The sequence below is a fragment of the Rhinoderma darwinii genome, chromosome 10 (assembly GCF_050947455.1).
Source record: "Rhinoderma darwinii isolate aRhiDar2 chromosome 10, aRhiDar2.hap1, whole genome shotgun sequence".
Taxonomy (NCBI): domain Eukaryota; kingdom Metazoa; phylum Chordata; class Amphibia; order Anura; family Rhinodermatidae; genus Rhinoderma; species Rhinoderma darwinii.
Genome location: NC_134696.1, coordinates 98,720,269 through 98,741,601, shown reverse-complemented (window position 1 = coordinate 98,741,601; position 21,333 = coordinate 98,720,269). Strand labels below are relative to the sequence as shown.

The 21,333-nt window shown below is 40.6% G+C and overlaps 1 protein-coding gene across 1 annotated transcript in view; it reads right to left on the bottom strand.

Moving 5' to 3' along the window:
• IGLON5 (IgLON family member 5) overlaps positions 1-21,333 on the bottom strand; it is a 423,086-nt gene that overhangs the window by 87,332 nt on the left and 314,421 nt on the right. The window contains 1 exon segment of the mRNA XM_075840383.1: positions 4,477-4,709. Within this exon segment, the coding sequence (XP_075696498.1) occupies positions 4,477-4,709 (233 nt within the window).

The following is a 21,333-nucleotide window of genomic DNA, read 5'->3' as shown; positions in this document are numbered from 1 at the left end:
CAATGTATCAGTGCAGGTCAAATGTATCAGCAGTGGGAAATATGAGGTCTGTGTGGGGTTTATGCCTCTGATAGTGAAAAACAAAGTTAACTGACAGCTAACAGAGATCTTGAAAATGGTGAGAAATATAAATGCAAAGTATATTCGAAAGTTGGTTGCAGAACTTTTCATTATACAAAAGATAAGATTACACTGGATAGGCTATAAATGTCTGATGGATTATGGGTCTGATGGGTAATGTCTGATGGGTTATGGGTCTGATGGGTAATGTCTGATGGATTATGGGTCTGATGGGTAATTTCTAATGGGTTATGGGTCTGATGGGTAATGTCTGATGGGTTATGGGTTTGATGGGTAATGTCTGATGGGTTATGGGTCTGATGGGTAATGTCTGATGGGTTATGGGTTTGATGGGTAATGTCTGATGGGTTATGGGTTTGATGGGTAATGTCTGATGGGTTATGGGTCTGATGGGTAATGTCTGATGGGTTATGGGTCTGATGGGTAATGTCTGATGGGTTATGGGTTTGATGGGTAATGTCTGATGGGTTATGGGTCTGATGGGTAATGTCTGATGAGTTATGGGTCTGATGGGTAATGTCTGATGGGTTATGGGTCTGATGGGTAATGTCTGATGGGTTATGGGTCTGATGGGTAATGTCTGATGGGTTATGGGTCTGATGGGTAATGTCTGATGGGTTATGGGTCTGATGGGTAATGTCTGATGAGTTATGGGTCTGATGGGTAATGTCTAATGGGTTATGGGTTTGATGGGTAATGTCTGATGGGTTATGGGTCTGATGAGTAAGGTCTGATGGGTTATGGGTCTGATGGGTAATGTCTGATGAGTTATGGGTCTGATGGGTAATGTCTAACGGGTTATGAGTCTGATGGGTAATGTCTGATGGGTTATTGGTTTGATGGGTAATGTTTGATGGGTTATAGGTCTGATGGGTAATGCCTGATGGGTAATGACTGATAGATTATGGGTCTCATGGGTAATGTCTGATGGGTTATGGGTTTGATGGGTAATGTCTGATGGGTTATGGGTCTGATGGGTAATGTCTGATGGGTTATGGGTCTGATGGGTAATGTCTGATGGGTTATGGGTCTGATGGGTAATGTCTAATGGGTTATTGGTCTGATGGGTAATGTCTGATGGGTTATGGGTCTGATGGGTAATGTCTGATGAGTTATGGGTCTGATGGGTAATGTCTGATGGGTTATGGGTCTGATGGGTAATGTCTGATGGGTTATGGGTTTGATGGGTAATGTCTGATGGGTTATGGGTCTGATGGGTAATGTCTGATGGGTTATGGGTTTGATGGGTAATGTCTGATGGGTTATGGGTTTGATGGGTAATGTCTGATGGGTTATGGGTCTGATGGGTAATGTCTGATGGGTTATGGGTTTGATGGGTAATGTCTGATGGGTTATGGGTCTGATGGGTAATGTCTGATGGGTTATGGGTTTGATGGGTAATGTCTGATGGGTTATGGGTCTGATGGGTAATGTCTGATGGGTTATGGGTCTGATGGGTAATGTCTGATGGGTTATGGGTTTGATGGGTAATGTCTGATGGGTTATGGGTCTGATGGGTAATGTCTGATGGGTTATGGGTTTGATGGGTAATGTCTGATGGGTCTGATGGGTAATGTCTGATGAGTTATGGGTCTGATGGGTAATGTCTGATGGGTTATGGGTCTGATGGGTAATGTCTGATGGGTTATGGGTTTGATGGGTAATGTCTGATGGGTTATGGGTCTGATGGGTAATGTCTGATGGGTTATGGGTTTGATGGGTAATGTCTGATGGGTTATGGGTCTGATGGGTAATGTCTGATGGGTTATGGGTCTGATGGGTAATGTCTGATGAGTTATGGATCTGATGGGTAATGTCTAATGGGTTATGAGTTTGATGGGTAATGTCTGATGAGTTATGGGTCTGATGGGTAATGTCTGATGGGTTATGGGTCTGATGGGTAATGTCTGATGGGTTATGGGTTTGATGGGTAATGTCTGATGGGTTATGGGTCTGATGGGTAATGTCTGATGGGTTATGGGTCTGATGGGTAATGTCTGATGAGTTATGGATCTGATGGGTAATGTCTAATGGGTTATGAGTTTGATGGGTAATGTCTGATGGGTTATGGGTCTGATGGGTAATGTCTAATGGGTTATGGGTCTGATGGGTAATGTCTAATGGGTTATGGGTCTGATGGGTAATGTCTGATGGGTTATGGGTCTGATGGGTAATGTCTGATGGGTTATGGGTCTGATGGGTAATGTCTGATGAGTTATGGGTCTGATGGGTAATGTCTAATGGGTTATGGGTTTGATGGGTAATGTCTGATGGGTTATGGGTCTGATGAGTAAGGTCTGATGGGTTATGGGTCTGATGGGTAATGTCTGATGAGTTATGGGTCTGATGGGTAATGTCTAATGGGTTATGGGTAATGTCTGATGGGTTATTGGTTTGATGGGTAATGTTTGATGGGTTATAGGTCTGATGGGTAATGCCTGATGGGTAATGACTGATAGATTATGGGTCTGATGGATAATGTCTAATGGGTTATGAGTCTGATGGATAATGGGTCTGATGGGTAATGTCTGATGGGTCTGACTGCTGGAATTCGTGCAGAGAATTAGCGGTGCACATTGGGTCACTCTCCTTTAATATTTATGGGAGATATTTACTCTACTCTTCTTTCCTAAAAGCGCGGGTTGTGTAAACCTGAATGAGAATGTGACCCCATTAGAATGTGACCCCATTGGGCTAGTTGGGAGATATAGCAATCTGATATTTAGTCAATGGCACCCAACTGGTGGCCCATGGGCTTCATGTGGACTGTATAGGGCTGTCCTGTAGCCTTCCTATGCAGTCCTCTAACACAGGATTAGAGAGTTACTTGGCGATGGCTACCCAATAGCCAGACTTGGGGCCCCCATAATGCAGCAAATTGACCCCCATTGATTTAAGCCATGAAAAAATCCAACCATGTGGCATAGACAAGTGCGTCGTACATACCCCACAATAGTCATATTGAGCCATCCAAGATGCTAAATGTGGTGAAACGTGTGGTGATAAATAATGCATTATCATCATTGAATCCTATAATAGAACCTACAATATATTTTACCAGGTCAGGCACCGGCCATAATACGGATCAGACCATAGACTAATAGAAGGTTCTACAAGAAGCCCATAAATATCCCGCAGCTGCGGAGAGCGTCTTGTAATTCTCTGGAACCTTTAATAATAACTAAAAGCAACAACCCATAATTATACTTTATACATCATAAATGAATGTTTAGCGGCTCCAACCCACAACACATCCTCGGGCTGGAAGGCAAAGCAGAAACATGATCCGTGCCTCCTATTTTAATAATTCTGGATACAAACCTATTAATTTAGCCTGAACTCGGATATCGCTAATAGGTTACACATGATGTCCACGGCTTCGACGGACGGTGACCCGCCAGAGGTTTACAACGGGTGTAATTAATAGGTAATTATCTGAATGCACGGTATACCCAGGCCGAATTAATGAATTAGGACCTAAATGGAAAATTGTAGACAAAGATTTTGAGGTTAAAGGGGTTCTCCGGGAATAAAACATGACTTCTATTCACATTTATTTGGTGATCTTTCGCTGGATACTCTCTTGACCATTCTTTTCCCTTGGTTGCATGAAGAGGTTCTTATATAGAGAAGTCTGTTTTCTAGGGTCCCTGCCGGCAATGAGCTTCTATTGGGTAGAGTGGCCCAAAGACCATGGGCTATCCTTGTAATGGAGATCCCCCGTCTACTTCAGAGCAATAGCCATTACATGCAGTGACTCCCACTATGGCTATTAGAGGGCGTCCAGAATTGGGGATCCTCTTAATTTGCTCAGAATGCCCTTACAGGGGTTGTCCAGTTTATTAAACCCATTTTCATACACCCTATTAAGGAAGTCAATAGAGGGGGGGGGGTCCTCTATTCAGGATCCTCATCTCTTGTCCAGAGTGGAGAGTGGTTTCATAGAGCGTCCCTCGCTCTGGAGGACCTGCCATGTACTGCATACATATATCACATTGATATGAATGGGCACTGTGTAATGCTTCATTTCTCCTGTGGTGGCACTGCAGAGAAATTGAACACTTACGGCCAAGTTTCCCCACAGATCACAATTGATCGCTGGGAGTCTACTTTATGATCTGCTTATTGTCAGGGGACCCTTCTAATAAGTAGGGATTATCCAATGTGAACAACCCCTTTAATGACTATGCCCGTAGTTAGGAGAAAGAGTGATCATGTCATCAACAACATAACGCTCTCATATGGGCTCACATAGGGAAATCTGTACGTAACTTGAACGTCATCGATGTGTGGATCCAGTGGAGATGCTTGATTAACAAACTTTAATGGGATGGCTCAGGGTGACAGGGACCATATTAGTGAACGTCCATTAAATAGTAATCAACAACAACTTACCTTGTACTATGAGATAGGCCTGTGTAGTATGGGGCTTATCCTGGGTCTGGTAGGAGCAGGTATATAGACCTTCATCTGCCACATCCAGTTGGGTAATGACGATGCTGAATTCGGTCTTGTTGTAGTTCAGTAGTTGGACACGAGGGTCTATGGACCACTTGTCATTGCCTGCATACAGGATGTTGGACCGGTTGAGCCAGGCCACTCGCGTCACTTGGTCATCAATGGAACAACTGGTGGAAGAAACAAATAGAAGAACTTGATGATCTATCCTTATTGAGTGAATGGAAAAAATAAAAGAGGCTGCACAAACGGCAATGGCTGTCCATGAGATTCTTGGTCCTTAGATACATTTCTAGTATCGGCCATTATATTATCTTAAAGGGATTGTCCAGTTTAGAAAACCCATTTCCATACCCCCTAGTGGAGACCGGTTACAGAGAGCGTCTCTCTCTCTGGAGGACCTGTCCTGTCCTGTCTTACACAGACAACCCACTGATTTGAATGGACACTGTGTAATGCTTCATTTCCCCTGTGGTGGCCGCTGCAGGGAAATTAAACACTTACTGCCAGGTTTCCCAACAGCTTACAGCTGATCGCTGGGCTTACAGCTGATCGCTGGGGTTTCCAGCAAAAGGACACTTTGTGATCTGCTTATAGTCAAGGGACCTTCTAACAGGTATGAATTGTCCAAAGTGGAGCATCCCTTTAATTGCATTGTCTTTATCGCATCTGCCGATCATTCTGCGTAACCATTGAACCTCTCACCGGTTTAGCACATATGTCTTGTTAACAACCCCCCCCCCCTGATCATTGAACTCAATAATCTTTTTTAGTAAGGCCCAAAGAACCTCAGTAGATGTCAAAGGGTCATCTCTGAACCTCAACGTCCCCTGATAATAAGACGGTGGAAGCCAACATGACCCTTTACATTGAAGATTCCTTTCACAAAGCCTACCCAAGCTTCATTGACATCTCCACCATCTCTTTTTTTATCCTCCAGAATAATACATTGCCTTCCAGCCGTCATATCGTGTCTCTTTTCTATAGACGTGTCTTCACAGCTGGAACCTTTCCTGTTATAGCGCTTGGTATGGAGCCGTATCCAATAGCCCCGTTATTTCTTTTTTTTTTTAAAAAGACTTTGCACAACCTCTATAGACTCCTACCGTCTTCTAATCCAAAACTCAGTGGCCCAGCTGAGTTGTCAAGGGTCTAAAGAGTGGAAAACTTTCAGATTGCATTGATTACCATGCGGGAACAGATCTGCTTTTATAGATACCGGAGCTATTTGTGAGGAGCGTAGGGACGATGGGGCTGAATGAAAGGGTTGAGGCAGGCAGGTACCATACAAAGAAATACTCAACCATTTATGATGGTCCGGTATCATTAACCATATCAATGAATCATCAGACATGACTGAAGCCATAGGAGGCCATACAACTAGTATGGACTACATCAAAAGACCCCCCGAAAGAAAACTATATGAGCCCTAGATGCAATGGTAGCTCAGAAACCCCTGCTACAAAAGGCATATGTACCATAGAAGTAGACAGGGGGAGCATCTCAGGTTGGCCCCATTCCATATGGGCATCTGAACCAGGACTCCTGGACAGGGCTACATCTTGTTATGCCAACCACCAGGTTAGGATACGAAGACGAAGATTGGATATGTTGGGATTGAAAAGCCCCAGGAACTGGGATGATGGGGGATGTAGTAGCAAGAACCAGAAACAACACCTTCTTGAAGGGCTTTATATATATATATATATATATATATATATATATATATATATATATACACACATACATACATACACACACACTTTATATATATAATGTTCTAAGCTTTTCATAAACCTTGAATTGCATACAGATCGTCATTATTGTGCAGTGTTGCAATTCCCGTGCTTTTATTTTTTTTATCTTCCTACTAAGTGTCAGTCTCCACTGCAGTTCTGGCATTCTATTCATGAACTGGAAGGCAGTTCCCAGATACGTGCATTTTTTTAAAAAGTTAATTAAAATGGTATTGAAATGCATCATCCATACGCGATGCTGCAACTGAAATCTAAGGCGCCTCCTGGAAGAGCTTGTTAAAAGTCCGCGCAGCTAAACCAATGAATAACTAATAATAAGCAGTAGGAGAATGATGTATTTTGGGTGGAGTTACCATGAAGTGTTTGCGGTAAAGCCATAACATTATTGATGAGTTGATCTGGTCACATAAATCCTTACACCCCTCTATTAATAGATATATATTACACTGATAATCACGATTGTCAATAGCCCTGAAGGAAACCAATAACACAAACCCACCGCACAACAAATATAAGAAATATGGATTTATTCCGTTTCTCGGTGGCGCCGCTCGGCAATCCTTTCCCTGAGAGATATCTCCTAATTAGAGCTCGCCTTCCAACATAGCGAGATTTTACAAGAGCAATCAGCGTGTTCTTAGAAGAAAGACATATTTTCATTTTAAGGACACCCCCGCCCGCGGGCCTTGGAGCTCATCATGAGAAGAATTCCAGTTTTACGCGCACCTACGAATGTTTTGGAGGTTGTCCTGGAAGCGCGCTCCTCTGGGAGACGTTCCCTTCTTAATAATACTCCTCCACTGATAAAACATCTTCGTCTCAACGTGTCAGAATTTATCTGGATTATCGCCCATAGAAAGATCATAATATTGTTATGATTACTGAGAGTCGGACACATAAATCACAAGGGAAGGTGGAGGGATGTTAACCCTTCTTCTACCGCAGCTCTGTCATTTCAATTATTAGTGGTGGCCAAAAGTGCCAACATATGCCACCCCTATCGACAGCAAGACAACATTATGATTCACTGGTCAGTAGAGCAATTTGTCATCCAATATACAGGTAACTTCTGATCCTCATCCTATTGATCAAGTGATATGAGGTGATGTCATCCCGCGGCACAATGACATCACTAGTCCCAGTCGGCTTTGATATGGGGAAGATGACTTGCCACCCCCATCGACCCCAAGATGACATTATGATTCACTTGTGGACCCGTCTGTAGAATGATTTGGCATTCAATTAACAGGTAACGTTTTATTCTCATCCTATTGATCTTGTGATATTAGGTGATGTCATCCTGCGGCACCATGACATCACCAGTCTGCTTTCATAGGAGACAGACTATAAGCAACCCGCATTGACTCCAAGATGACATTACGGTTCACTGGTGGACCCCTGTCAATTAGGCAATTTGGCGTCTAATATACAGGAAACTTTTGATCCTCATCCTATTGATCATGTGATATGAAGTGATGTCATCCCATGGCACCATGACATCACTAGTCACAGTCTGCTGTCACATGAGGAAGACCATAACCCACCTATTGATCCCAAGGCAACATTAGGGTTCACTTGTGGACCCATGTCAGTAGAGCAATTTGGCATCCAAATAACAGGTAACTTTTGATTCTCATCCTATTGATCATGTGATATGAAGTGATGTCATCCCAGGGCTTCATGACATCACTAGTCTCACTCTGCCCTAATTTCAGGAAGACCATAAACCACCACCAACGACCTTAAAATAATATTAGGATTCACTGGTGGACCCCTGTCAGTAGAGTGGTTTGTTGAACAATATACATGTAACTTTGATATGAAGTGATGTCATCCCAGGGTATGATGACATCACTAGTTCCAGTCTGCCCTAATGTGAGAAAGACCATTAGCCACCCCCATCGACCTTAAGACGACATTAAAGTTTGCTTGTGGACCCCTGTCAGTAGAGCAGTTTGGCATCCAATATACAGGTAACTTTTGATCCTCATCCTATTAATCATGTGATATGAAATGATGTCATCTGGGGGCACCATGACATCACTAGTCTCAGTCTGCCCCTGCATTTTGCTATTAACCACCCGGCATTTATCATTTTTGAACAAATGGAGATGATATTAGACAGAGGAGATAAAGTTGGGTAGACTTGGACAAACCCTTGTTTTGTTGATTTCCTCTGGAATAGGTCAACGTTGTAAAATAAAGGGCTCAAGATGAATTAGGTGAGGTGCATCTAGTTATAGATATGGCGCTGTTGGAGAAAGCTTTAGTGCACTGTACTCCCCATGTAGTTTGTTGGTCTTTGTAATTAATGGAGTATGAAAGGTTATATCTGCGGAGCTGTAATCATCTTCCAGGACCTCAGAATTACCAATCATTAGGATTAATTTAATTAAAGTAAAAAAACAATCTTCCAGGATCATTGAGCCCCCACCAGAACTCCTCACCAGCCCAGTCCTATAATCACTTTATGGATCTGATTCTTCTTTAATTGCTTCTTTGGACCCCCAAAAATTTCGGACCATCCAATATTGATCCTTCCGAGGAAGCTGTTTTTTAAAGGGGGACCCAGTGGCAAACCATGCGTGCCCTTAGCGTAGATACCCGCATCTCGAATCTGCACTTGGGTAATGGACATGTCACCATTTGGCCCCAAACTAATCTGTGACCCAAGACCTGCCGCCCAGTGAGGGGTAAAAGAAGTCACGGTTTTCACATAGCAAATCAAACTGAGGAGAAGGTGGAGGATTGGTTTACGGGTTATTGAAGACATGCATTAGGGTGCGAGCCCCATTTGGGATTTGCACCTTTTTCTTGAGTATGGACCCCGGAGACCTTCATTTCAAGAATACATTTTTCTTTTGGGCTATTTTTCAAAAGGTCATTGGGTTTTCTGAACCTCTGGATGTTGGATTAAACGAATTGTAGTTCATAGAGTACAAATAATAAATGGGGGGGGGGGGGGGGGTTACAGTGATGGAACAAGGAGGGCCAGACGGCTCCTGGAGGCGTCACCCTATTCAGTAGGTTACATGGGAGAATATAAGGGTGGCGAGAAGCCTACTCAGTTTTTCTTATTTTCTTCTACTTGAACTTTTGGAGGGATCCTTGGGTTTGGCAGATTGTGCCCCTGCCTGGATAGTTCCTTAAAAACACAGTAAGAATTGCAATCTAAGGCGTCATTCACATCTGCGGCAGGGCTCTGTTCCGATGTTCTGTCGGAACCCTGACTGAAACAAACGGAAACCATAATTTCAATGGTGACGGATCAGGTGCACAACGGTGACAAACGGAAAACATTTGCACCGGATCCGTCACCATTGAAATCAATGGGGAAGAAAACGGAAACCTAGGGTTTCCGTTTGGTCGGTCAGGGTCCCGTTCTGACGGAAAGCTCAGACGGTACGCCAGAACGGGACCCTGACGCAGATGTGAACGAAGCCTAAGGGTTTGTCCACACCCTGTGGAATTGCTGCGTTTTTTTCCGTCCGGAATTGCGGATAGAAAAAACACAACACAGTAACAGCAAAGTGGGTGAGATTTAACAGATCTCATCCACACGCTGCGTAAAAACTCAGAGCAGAAATTGAACTGCGGTGCGTAATTATTTGGCTGGCAGCATGTCCATTCCTGCTGCGGAAAGTAAACGGAATTGCTGCGTTTTTCAGAGGAGAGGTCACCATCCCCCAACAATGAGAAAATCGCAGCAAAATACGCCACCATATTCTGCCGTATAAACCGCAGGAAATGGTATGTTTTTTGCCCCAGCGGAAAATCTAATACTTTCAATGGAATTTCTGTAGAAATTTTCTGCAGCAATTGCTTTGTGTGTAGACAAGTCGTTAGAATTGTGTTGAAAAAAAAATTTATTTTCAGGAAAAGTAATTTTCAAAGAAAAATTTAGAACCCAAGACGTCTGGACGTGGAATCAGAAAACATTTCTAATACCAATTGCATCTGTATCTGAGCTTCAAAACTTCCAGCAAGAGATCTGAGGCACGGACGTGTTTTTTATGTCAAGGTCACACAGGAACTTCAAGGTCACAATTAGTGACAGCTGGTCTTAAAGCTGTAGGGAGCACGGCATGGATTGGCAGGGCGTATAATAATGCAGAACGTGTCTCCATCCATATACTGTACTGTAGATGTCACAAGTAAGAATACGGTTGTAGTAATAGCAAACACTACACTATACATTACACTATCGAAAAAAAAAAACTGCTTAAAAACGAGCTGCCAATTTTGCCGACATGTCTCTTTTACTAAAAACTTGTATTCTTTTCCGAAAACTCTACTTTGTGGCATTCCTCTGTTGTTCCTCCTAGAAATGTATGAACAAATTGTGATCTGGGTGTTACTAGTTGGGGGTGTGTCCCTACACAGACTGACACTCTCCAATCAGTGCTGACCGAGTGATACTGTGTAGGGACACACGCCCCTTTGACAAGAGGAATGGTAACACCCATTTGTCAATTTATTTATACATTTCTAGGAGGAACAACAGAGGCACAATGCAGAGTTCTAAGAAAATTCTTGAAAAATTGCTGCTTTTAAGAAGGGGGTTCATATATTATGGGTCACCAGAGACAAGGTATATGGCTTGGTCATCCCTAGGACCACACAGCAATGTTTTCATGGCCATTATAATCCTGCAAATGGGACTAGTGTTATTAATGCACAGATGTCACGAAATGCGCCTATTCTGCACTTGTAAAACGTCATGTTTTTTGATTAACGACCCCTGGTAGGTCGCGTCAAGCATCTGTCAAAGTAGAGAAAATGTGTGTACTGCTCCCACGCTTTGTACATTTTTACATGCAAAAGATTTGTTTCCTAACGGACTGATGCAAATGAATCGGGATAAAGGGGATTTAATTAAATATCAGATGAAAGGAACAGGAATATTGAGCAGGGAAGGGAAATATGAGACGCGAGTGACGGTACAACAGAGGGAAAAACAGTCAAGATAAAAATAATCACCACGTCATGCCCCACTATATCCCGATGCGAGTGCACACAAAGTGAACCATTTTTGACCAATCAGACATGACCAAATTTTTGGCTTCTTGCATCCTCATCCCCTATTCGTCTTCAGGGAACCAATCAGAATGGCATACAGCGTGCATTGTATTAGGTGGCACGATACAGGTGAAGACAGAAACACGTGAGGATACAGATCTATTAGGATGCATGAGGAAGATAAGAGGCTGCCAGAAACATCTGGCGCTGCTTATGTAAGGGGGAAATGAAGGAATCGGCAAGGTAACAATCCAAAAGGCCATATCCTGGACCCTGAAGACACTGGGAAACTATTAGGCTGTTCATATAGAGTGTTGGCGGGATACGCCAATACAAATTTCCCTTAAAGATATAGCATGTTCCAAATTGTCCTCCAACCTCCTTGGAATGCTGCCACTTTGTGCTGTTCAATTAGTAATGATTTTTTTTATATCAAAATGATAAGTTTTACCTGCAATTCCATGTCGGGCCACATGGTGTGCTGTTATAGAGAATCACATCTGGCAGGAATGTGGAGAAAATGTTCTTTCTTTCAGGCACATGTAGTAAAAAAAAGCTAAAGCTCCCCCTAGTGGTAACTATATTTAGAGCAGTGGTTTAGAAATGTTTCTCTTTCACACAACTTCATTGCTGGAATTAGAGGGTGTTTGTCAGGGGTTAATTGGAGGTCAGTGCCGTTTGGGTAATATATAAAAGTCACACAATATAAAGGACACAAAGTGAAAAATATTCCTAGATCTCTGCTGATGCGGCGCATCTTCCTCCAACTTATTCTTTCCACTTTAGAGAAGTCTCAATGCACAGAAGTATTCGGAGGAGAGACACGTAAATAGATTTAAACATTTCTGCTCCGTAGTCAGGAAAATCAAGGTTTAATAAGCTGGGATGGTTTCCAATGAAATTCTGGCGGGAAGATCCCGGGGGAGGGTCGAGATTCATTGCACTTCAGGTCGCAGTGTTGCCGCTCTACTTGATAAATATAAAGACAAGTCTGATCTTAGTATCTCTCCTAACCCTTACACCGCCAGGTTGTAGCCCATTATATGTATAGACCGGGCCGCATCAAGCCTGGTGGAGGCCACCAGGCAAAATCTATTATAGGTGCCTCACTTTTGGGAACCGGATCCTGCTTAAACCCCTATTGCAGCATGCGCATGGCCCTCTCCACCGAAGTCTATAAGAGACAGACACTCACTTAGACTTGTGCAGGCCTCCTCTCCAGATCTTCTAGGCTGGATAAGATTGCCGAATCGCCATCAGGGTACCCCCCCCCCTGTTTTCCCAGGAGATGGAGGGTTCCATTGGTGATAAATAGTGACTGCCAGGGGTATAACTAAAAAATGCTGGATCGGGTAGATCAGATGAACCAAATTAGACAAGGAGGGTTAATTGGTGCATTCCCCTGGTCACGTGCCTTATGTGCCCTCCCTATAGTCCGGCTCTGTGTATATAGGCTTAAAGTGGATGTCGTGTTGTGGTACTCTGAAATCTGTCTCCCATGTCATCCTAGGCTCATTCTAATGTTCCGTCCCTCCCTCTTGCTTTATACTGCAGCTGTTCTTTTTCACATTGACTGCTATTCTAAGCAGAGGTTTTTTTCTATTAGAGCAAGGACTTTCTGATGCAGCGTCGACAACCTGATATTTGGGTATAGTGGGGCAGGAACCGCTCTATAACCGGGTTTAGGAAATTGCGTAGAATACATGGAGATCTAACTATCAGATTCTTCGCTGTTTCTCAAAAGAGAAGACACTTCGATTTATTTTTCTAAACGATAAAAAAGATCAACAAACAAAATTCAATACTAGGTTTGGATTCGGCCCTAAAGAATGTTTAACCCTCCGCCTGCCGGTAGCTTTGCTGATTATATACAAGACAGATGGTAATTTTAGTTTAATACAGAAAGCCTCATTACACAGACATAATAGCAGTTTCCACTCCGACTGCAGACTGAGAATGTCCTAATTCCTGAACTAAACAGTCATTCGCAAAACAGCTACTCTCCCAATTTGCAGACAGTAACCTTATCTGCCCTCGTTTTCATTTTCGTCCATAAAACCTCCATAAACGTATCTACTAAATCCTGTTTCTAAACAAGCCAATGGGATTTGACGGATCTGTTAGTTCCTTTCTCGGCTTTTGTAAATATAACTCAAACACGAGATCCGCAACGTATTAAAATTCTCTCATTTTGGATTATGCTTACTTGCAATACCAAGCTTGGCCACAAGGGGAGCTATTAAGAAGAAATATATCCATAAACAATAAAGAGGGCAAGAACTTCCATTAAAGCCTATGCAGAACAATACGTCGCCCCCTAGTGGCAGAAATATTAAGTGCAGGAATTTATGAATGGCATCTAGTGGGATGTAATGAGGCACGACAAAGCAGTCTCACATGGTGACCAAAAACGAAAAAACATGCTTACCACTGCAAAATTATGGAGACATGTATGACATTGTAGTAAGACGTGCATGCCGGGGTTTAATTAAAAATGCAAATTGCGTAGTTTTTCATGTTTTTGTAAGAGTGACGCCAATTATTGATCCCATTCCCATACACATATATATTATATGTGAAACGGGGTAAATGTATTCATTCTTGGCAGAGGTGCTATGCAAAATTAGTAACAGGGCGTCCCACCTACCATGTGCCATTTATACTACTGGTCCCTTATGAGGCAAAGGGGCCGTTGGCTCCAGGAGCTGCGCCTAAATCTGCACCCCCTATAACTACGCCTCTGGTTCTCGCCTCCACTCACACGATTATATTACTACATGTGCCCTGATTTTTTCCATCTATTTCTGCAGGAAAATTTCCGTCTCCTCCTGTTTAGTCCTAAAGATGATCCACTTACTGAACCCCACAAGTCACCCCCATTTCTCGTCTCTATATGGGTCCTGTAGGTTCACGGAAATCTCGTCCCAGCATTCAGATATATTTTTTTTCCATTTCCTAAATTACAGAGTATGCCGCACAGGGAGAAAAAAAACCTATTCGATTTTGACAGCTCGACACGCTATAATTTTTTCTATAAATACCGATCCGTTTGAAGGTATCGAACCCTACAATGAATCCTCAATACAAATGTACGTGCGTCGTCGTCTTCCTAAGTGTCGCTCTCTAATCAGACGTCCCGGCTATTTCTCTGACATCTTCTATTGTTTGGTTATAAAACCGTGAATCTCGTCATGTGAGAGATCCTGAGACGTCTCTGCTCACACCCGATCCTATAAGGGCCTCAGGCCGCCCGTGGCAGCACTTCAATGCAGGATCTGTCTGATGGCCGGCGCCAGGATTGCCACGTACTGCCCACGGTCTATATACACTGACATAATATGTATTTCCACTAACTGACACTGTCTTAATATATACTGTCATTATTATGTACTGCCCACCTATACTATATACTGTCATTATTATGTACTGTCTACCTATACTATATACTGTCATTATTATGTACTGTCTACCTATACTATATACTGTCATTATTATGTACTGTCTACCTATACTATATACTGCCATTATTATGTACTGTCTACCTATACTATATACTGTCATTATTATGTACTGTCTACCTATACTATATACTGTCATTATTATGTACTGTCTACCTATACTATATACTGTAATTATTATGTACTGTCTACCTATACTATATACAGTCATTATTATGTACTGTCTACCTATACTATATACTATCATTATTATGTACTACCTACCTATACTATATACTGTCATTATTATATACTGTCCACCTATACTATATACTGCCATTATTATGTACTGCCCACCTATACTATATACTGTCATTATTATGTACTGCCCACCTATACTATATACAGTCATTATTATGTACTGCCCACCTATACTATATACTGTCATTATTATGTACTGTCTACCTACAATATATACTGTCATCATTATGTACTGCCTACCTATACTATATACGGTCATTATTATGTACTACCCACCTAAACTATATACTGTCATTATTATGTACTGCCCACCTATACTATATACTGTCATTATTATGTACTGTCTACCTATACTATATACTGTCATTATTAGGTACTGTCTACCTATACTATATACTGTGATTATTATGTACTGTCTACCTATACTATATACTGTCATTATTATGTACTGTCTACCTATACTATATACTGTCATTATTATGTACTGCCCACCTATACTATATACTGTCATTATGTACTGCCCGCCTATACTATATACTGTGATTATTATGTACTACCCACCTAAACTATATACTGTCATTATTATGTACTGCCTACCTATACTATATACAGTCATTATTATGTACTGTCTACCTATACTATATACTGTCATTATTATGTACTGCCCACCTATACTATATACTGTCATTATTATGTACTGTCTACCTATAATATATACTGTCATTATTATGTACTGCCCACCTATACTATATACTGTCATTATTATGTACTGCCCACCTATACTATATACAGTCATTATTATGTACTGTCTACCTATACTATATACTGTCATTATTATGTACTGTCTACCTATACTATATACTATCATTATTATGTACTGTCTACCTATACTATATACTGTCATTATTATGTACTGCCTACCTATACTATATACTGTCATTATTATGTACTGTCTACCTATACTATATACTGTCATTATTATGTACTGCCCACCTATACTATATACTGTGATTATTATGTACTGCCTACCTATACTATATACTGTCATTATTATGTACTGTCTACCTATACTATATACTGTCATTATTATGTACTGTCTACCTATACTATATACTCTCATTATTATGTACTGTCTACCTATACTATATACTGTCATTATTATGTACTGCCCACCTATACTATATACTGTCATTATTATGTACTGTCTACCTATACTATATACTGTCATTATTATGTACTGTCCACCTATACTATATACTGTCATTATTATGTACTGTCTACCTATACTATATACTGTCATTATTATGTACTGCCCACCTATACTATATACTGTCATTATTATGTACTGCCCACCTATACTATATTCTGTCATTATTATGTACTGCCTACCTATACTATATACTGTCATTATTATGTACTGCCTACCTATACTATATACTGTCATTATTATGTACTACCTACCTATACTATATACTGTCATTATTATGTACTGCCCACCTATACTATATACTGTCATTATTATGTACTGTCTACCTATACTATATACTGTCATTATTATGTACTGCCCACCTATACTATATACTGTCATTATTATGTACTGTCTACCTATACTATATACTGTCATTATTATGTACTGCCCACCTATACTATATTCTGTCATTATTATGTACTGCCCACCTATACTATATACTGTCATTATTATGTACTGCCCACCTATACTATATACTGTCATTATTATGTACTGTCTACCTATACTATATACTGTCATTATTATGTACTGCCCACCTATACTATATACTGTCATTATTATGTACTGCCCACCTATACTATATTCTGTCATTATTATGTACTGCCCACCTATACTATATACTGTCATTATTATGTACTGTCTACCTATACTATATACTGTCATTATTATGTACTGCCCACCTATACTATATACTGTCATTATTATGTACTGTCTACCTATACTATATACTGTCATTATTATGTACTGCCCACCTATACTATATACTGTCATTATTATGTACTGCCCACCTATACTATATTCTGTCATTATTATGTACTGCCCACCTATACTATATACTGTCATTATTATGTACTGCCCACCTATACTATATTCTGTCATTATTATGTACTGCCTACCTATACTATATACTGTCATTATTATGTACTGCCCACCTATACTATATTCTGTCATTATTATGTACTGCCTACCTATACTATATACTGTCATTATTATGTACTGCCCACCTATACTATATACTGTCATTATTATGTACTGTCTACCTATACTATATACTGTCATTATTATGTACTGCCCACCTATACTATATACTGTCATTATTATGTACTGTCTACCTATACTATATACTGCCATTATTATGTACTGTCTACCTATACTATATACTGTCATTATTATGTACTGTCTACCTATACTATATACTGTGATTATTATGTACTGCCTACCTATACTATATACTGTCATTATTATGTACTGTCTACCTATACTATATACTGTCATTATTATGTACTGCCCACCTATACTATATACTGTCATTATTATGTACTGCCTACCTATACTATATACTGTCATTATTATGTACTACCTACCTATACTATATACTGTCATTATTATGTACTGCCTACCTATACTATATACTGTCATTATTATGTACTGTCTACCTATACTATATACTGTCATTATTATGTACTGCCTACCTATACTATATACTGTCATTATTATGTACTGTCTACCTATACTATATACTGTCATTATTATGTACTGTCTACCTATACTATATACTGTCATTATTATGTACTGTCTACCTATACTATATACTGTCATTATTATGTACTGTCTACCTATACTATATACTGTCATTATTATGTACTACCTACCTATACTATATACTGTCATTATTATGTACTGCCTACCTATACTATATACTGTCATTATTATGTACTGTCTACCTATACTATATACAGTCATTATTATGTACTGTCTACCTATACTATATACTGTCATTATTATGTACTGTCTACCTATACTATATACAGTCATTATTATGTACTGTCTACCTATACTATATACTGTCATTATTATGTACTGCCCACCTATAATATATACTGTCATTATTATGTACTGTCTACCTGTAATATATACTGTCATTATTATGTACTGTCTACCTATACTATATACTGTCATTATTATGTACTGTCTACCTATACTATATACTGTCATTATTATGTACTGTCTACCTATACTATATACTGTCATTATTATGTACTGTCTACCTATACTATATACTGTCATTATTATATACTGTCTACCTATACTATATACTGTCATTATTATTTACTGTCTACCTATACTATATACTGTCATTATTATGTACTGTCTACCTATACTATATACTGTCATTATTATGTACTGTCTACCTATACTATATACTGTCATTATTATGTACTGTCTACCTATACTATATACTGCCATTATTATGTACTGTCTACCTATACTATATACTGTCATTATTATGTACTGTCTACCTATACTATATACTGTCATTATTATGTACTACCCACCTAAACTATGTACTGTCATTATTATGTACTGTCTACCTATACTATATACTGTCATTATTATGTACTGCCCACCTATACTATATACAGTCATTATTATGTACTGTCTACCTATACTATATACTGTCATTATGTACTGCCCACCTATACTATATACGGTCATTATTATGTACTGCCCACCTATACTATATACTGTCATTATTATGTACTGTCTACCTATACTATATACTGTCATTATTATGTACTGTCTACCTATACTATATACTGTCATTATTATGTACTGTCTACCTATACTATATACAGTCATTATTATGTACTGTCTACCTATACTATATACTGTCATTATTATGTACTGCCTACCTATACTATATACTGTCATTATTATGTACTGTCTACCTATACTATATACTGCCATTATTATGTACTGCCCACCTATACTATATACTGTCATTATTATATACTGTCTACCTATAATATAGATAAAAGGCAAAAAACCACGGCGCCACTTGGTGTGGATCAAAGAAGGTGGATGTGAGACAAAGGAGGATAATAAATGCTCACCGTATAGTTATGAAAGTTGAGTTTGATGGGTTCCACAAGGTAGCTGCTGCCAGATCCGGGCCGGTTACCGAGGTGACCGCTTGGCGGCGCCATTATAGATCCATTTTTTCCTCCGTACATTCGTTATACCCAAGCGGTCACCTCGGTAACCGGCCCGGATCTGGCAGCAGCTACCTTGTGGAACCCATCAAACTCAACTTTCATAACTATACGGTGAGCATTATTATCCTCCTTTGTCTCACATCCACCTTCTTTGATCCACACCAAGTGGCGCCGTGGTTTTTTGCCTTTTATCTACTTCAGATCGGAATTCATCCGCTTTGCCAAGCCGATACTCCGATACCGGGAGCATCCCACCACCAATTCCTGGTGCTGTCCACCGGAGTTCTTTGGTTGGAAAGTCGTCTCCTGCACTGGCAGCCGCTACTTTGGATCTACCACATCTCTAATTTACCCCTTGGAACACTATACAAGCGTTTGGGACCTACAAACCACGATGCTGGAATTTACCAACGAAAGGAACTTACTTCGCGAACGGCTCATCCGTGAAACCATTGGGATTGACACCCTGCCAGGACACTCTCACATAGTGAGTAACAATTCATCACTTGAAGAAACTCAAAGGATGACTGACTTATACATATCGTTGGAAGACCTCTTAAAAAAGGAGGCCCTGCAGAACATCGATTGTCAGTTTTTATCATTATATATGTCTTGTAACATCACCCCTAGAGGACTAAGGTTACTTATCACTAACCCTTACCCCACAGACCTCACTTTCAGCACTGACTGGAAGTCTTTCATAGACAAATGCCATCTAGGTTTCCTAGAAAGGTTGCATGCCAAACGCACCATGCTTAGTAATGCCCTCCTTTCCGATATCCTCACGATCAAGGAGCAACTATCACAATTCGTTGATCATTGTGATTTCTCCAAATTGGAGGAATCCACCAGCAGGAGACTCATCACTTATGAAAGAGATCTCATCTCAAAAAAAGTGAAAAAATTAAAAAGAGATCAGGCTGATTATGCCCTCAATCCTGCAGGTGACTGGAAATCCAGCACCATACCTATCCCTTACAAAGATATCACTGTACCCGACTATACTCATACCCAAAATAGGAACTATTTGGGCAAATCCAATACTGCAACCCCACAGAATAGAGTCATGACCTATAGTAGGTCCTTCAGGAACAACTCCAAATCCAGACCCACCAACCAAACAGATGAAACAGCACCACATAACAAACAAGGACATCCCCTAGAGACTCCCCTAGTCCCAAAGTCCCTTTGTCACCGCATCATTTCAGTCCCCACCCTGAACCCCACCCAATTACCCTCTCACCCTTCCTCACATAGACCGTTCAGCCCCAAGGTCCCTATGAATGCCTTTAAATCTTCTGACCTAGCCATACATTTATCTAGACTACCCTCTACTTCTGAACCTATGGAAGTCCCCCCACCCCCCACCGTCCAGTCCCCCCTATCTCTGACCAATGACTCCACAGACAACTTAGATGAGGACGACGGCCACAATCTCTCATCCCTACTCCAACTATCAGTACACAACACCCCCTTTTTTACCAATCCGACCTCACCTGAGGACCTTTTCCGCAGCCCACCAGAGGACCATAACACTTCCCAGGGATTCACAAACCCCAATTTAGACCTGGCCACATCTGCTCTTGATTTTACATACGCAACAACGTCTTTTTTAGGACTCCCCTCTCAGTTGGTCAGACCGCCACTAACTCCCACCGTAGTGAGCAAAGACGTTCTGATCCCATACATCACAAGTCCCAAAGCCCAAACCATCACTCATTTTTTCCCAAGAATTCAAAAAATTTCGACCAAAAGAAAATTAGACATAGACCTAGAGGACGGAGAGGAGGCAGAAAACAGACCAAAACAACATCCATCACTCAACAAAAAGAGGAATCTGGTCCAACAATAAAATTGTTCAACTTATCAGTACACATCCTAAACAGTTCTGAACACAGCCTTTTGAATAGGGGCCTCTCGTTCTGCCCCACAGCACCAATTGACAGCTTTGAACTTTTTATGGACCTCAACAGGTTCGTAAGAAAACTTACACTCACCAGACATTTCGCTATGACCAAATACACCACTAAACCAGACCCAACAATTGAATTACCTACAGACTCTCCTACACCCTC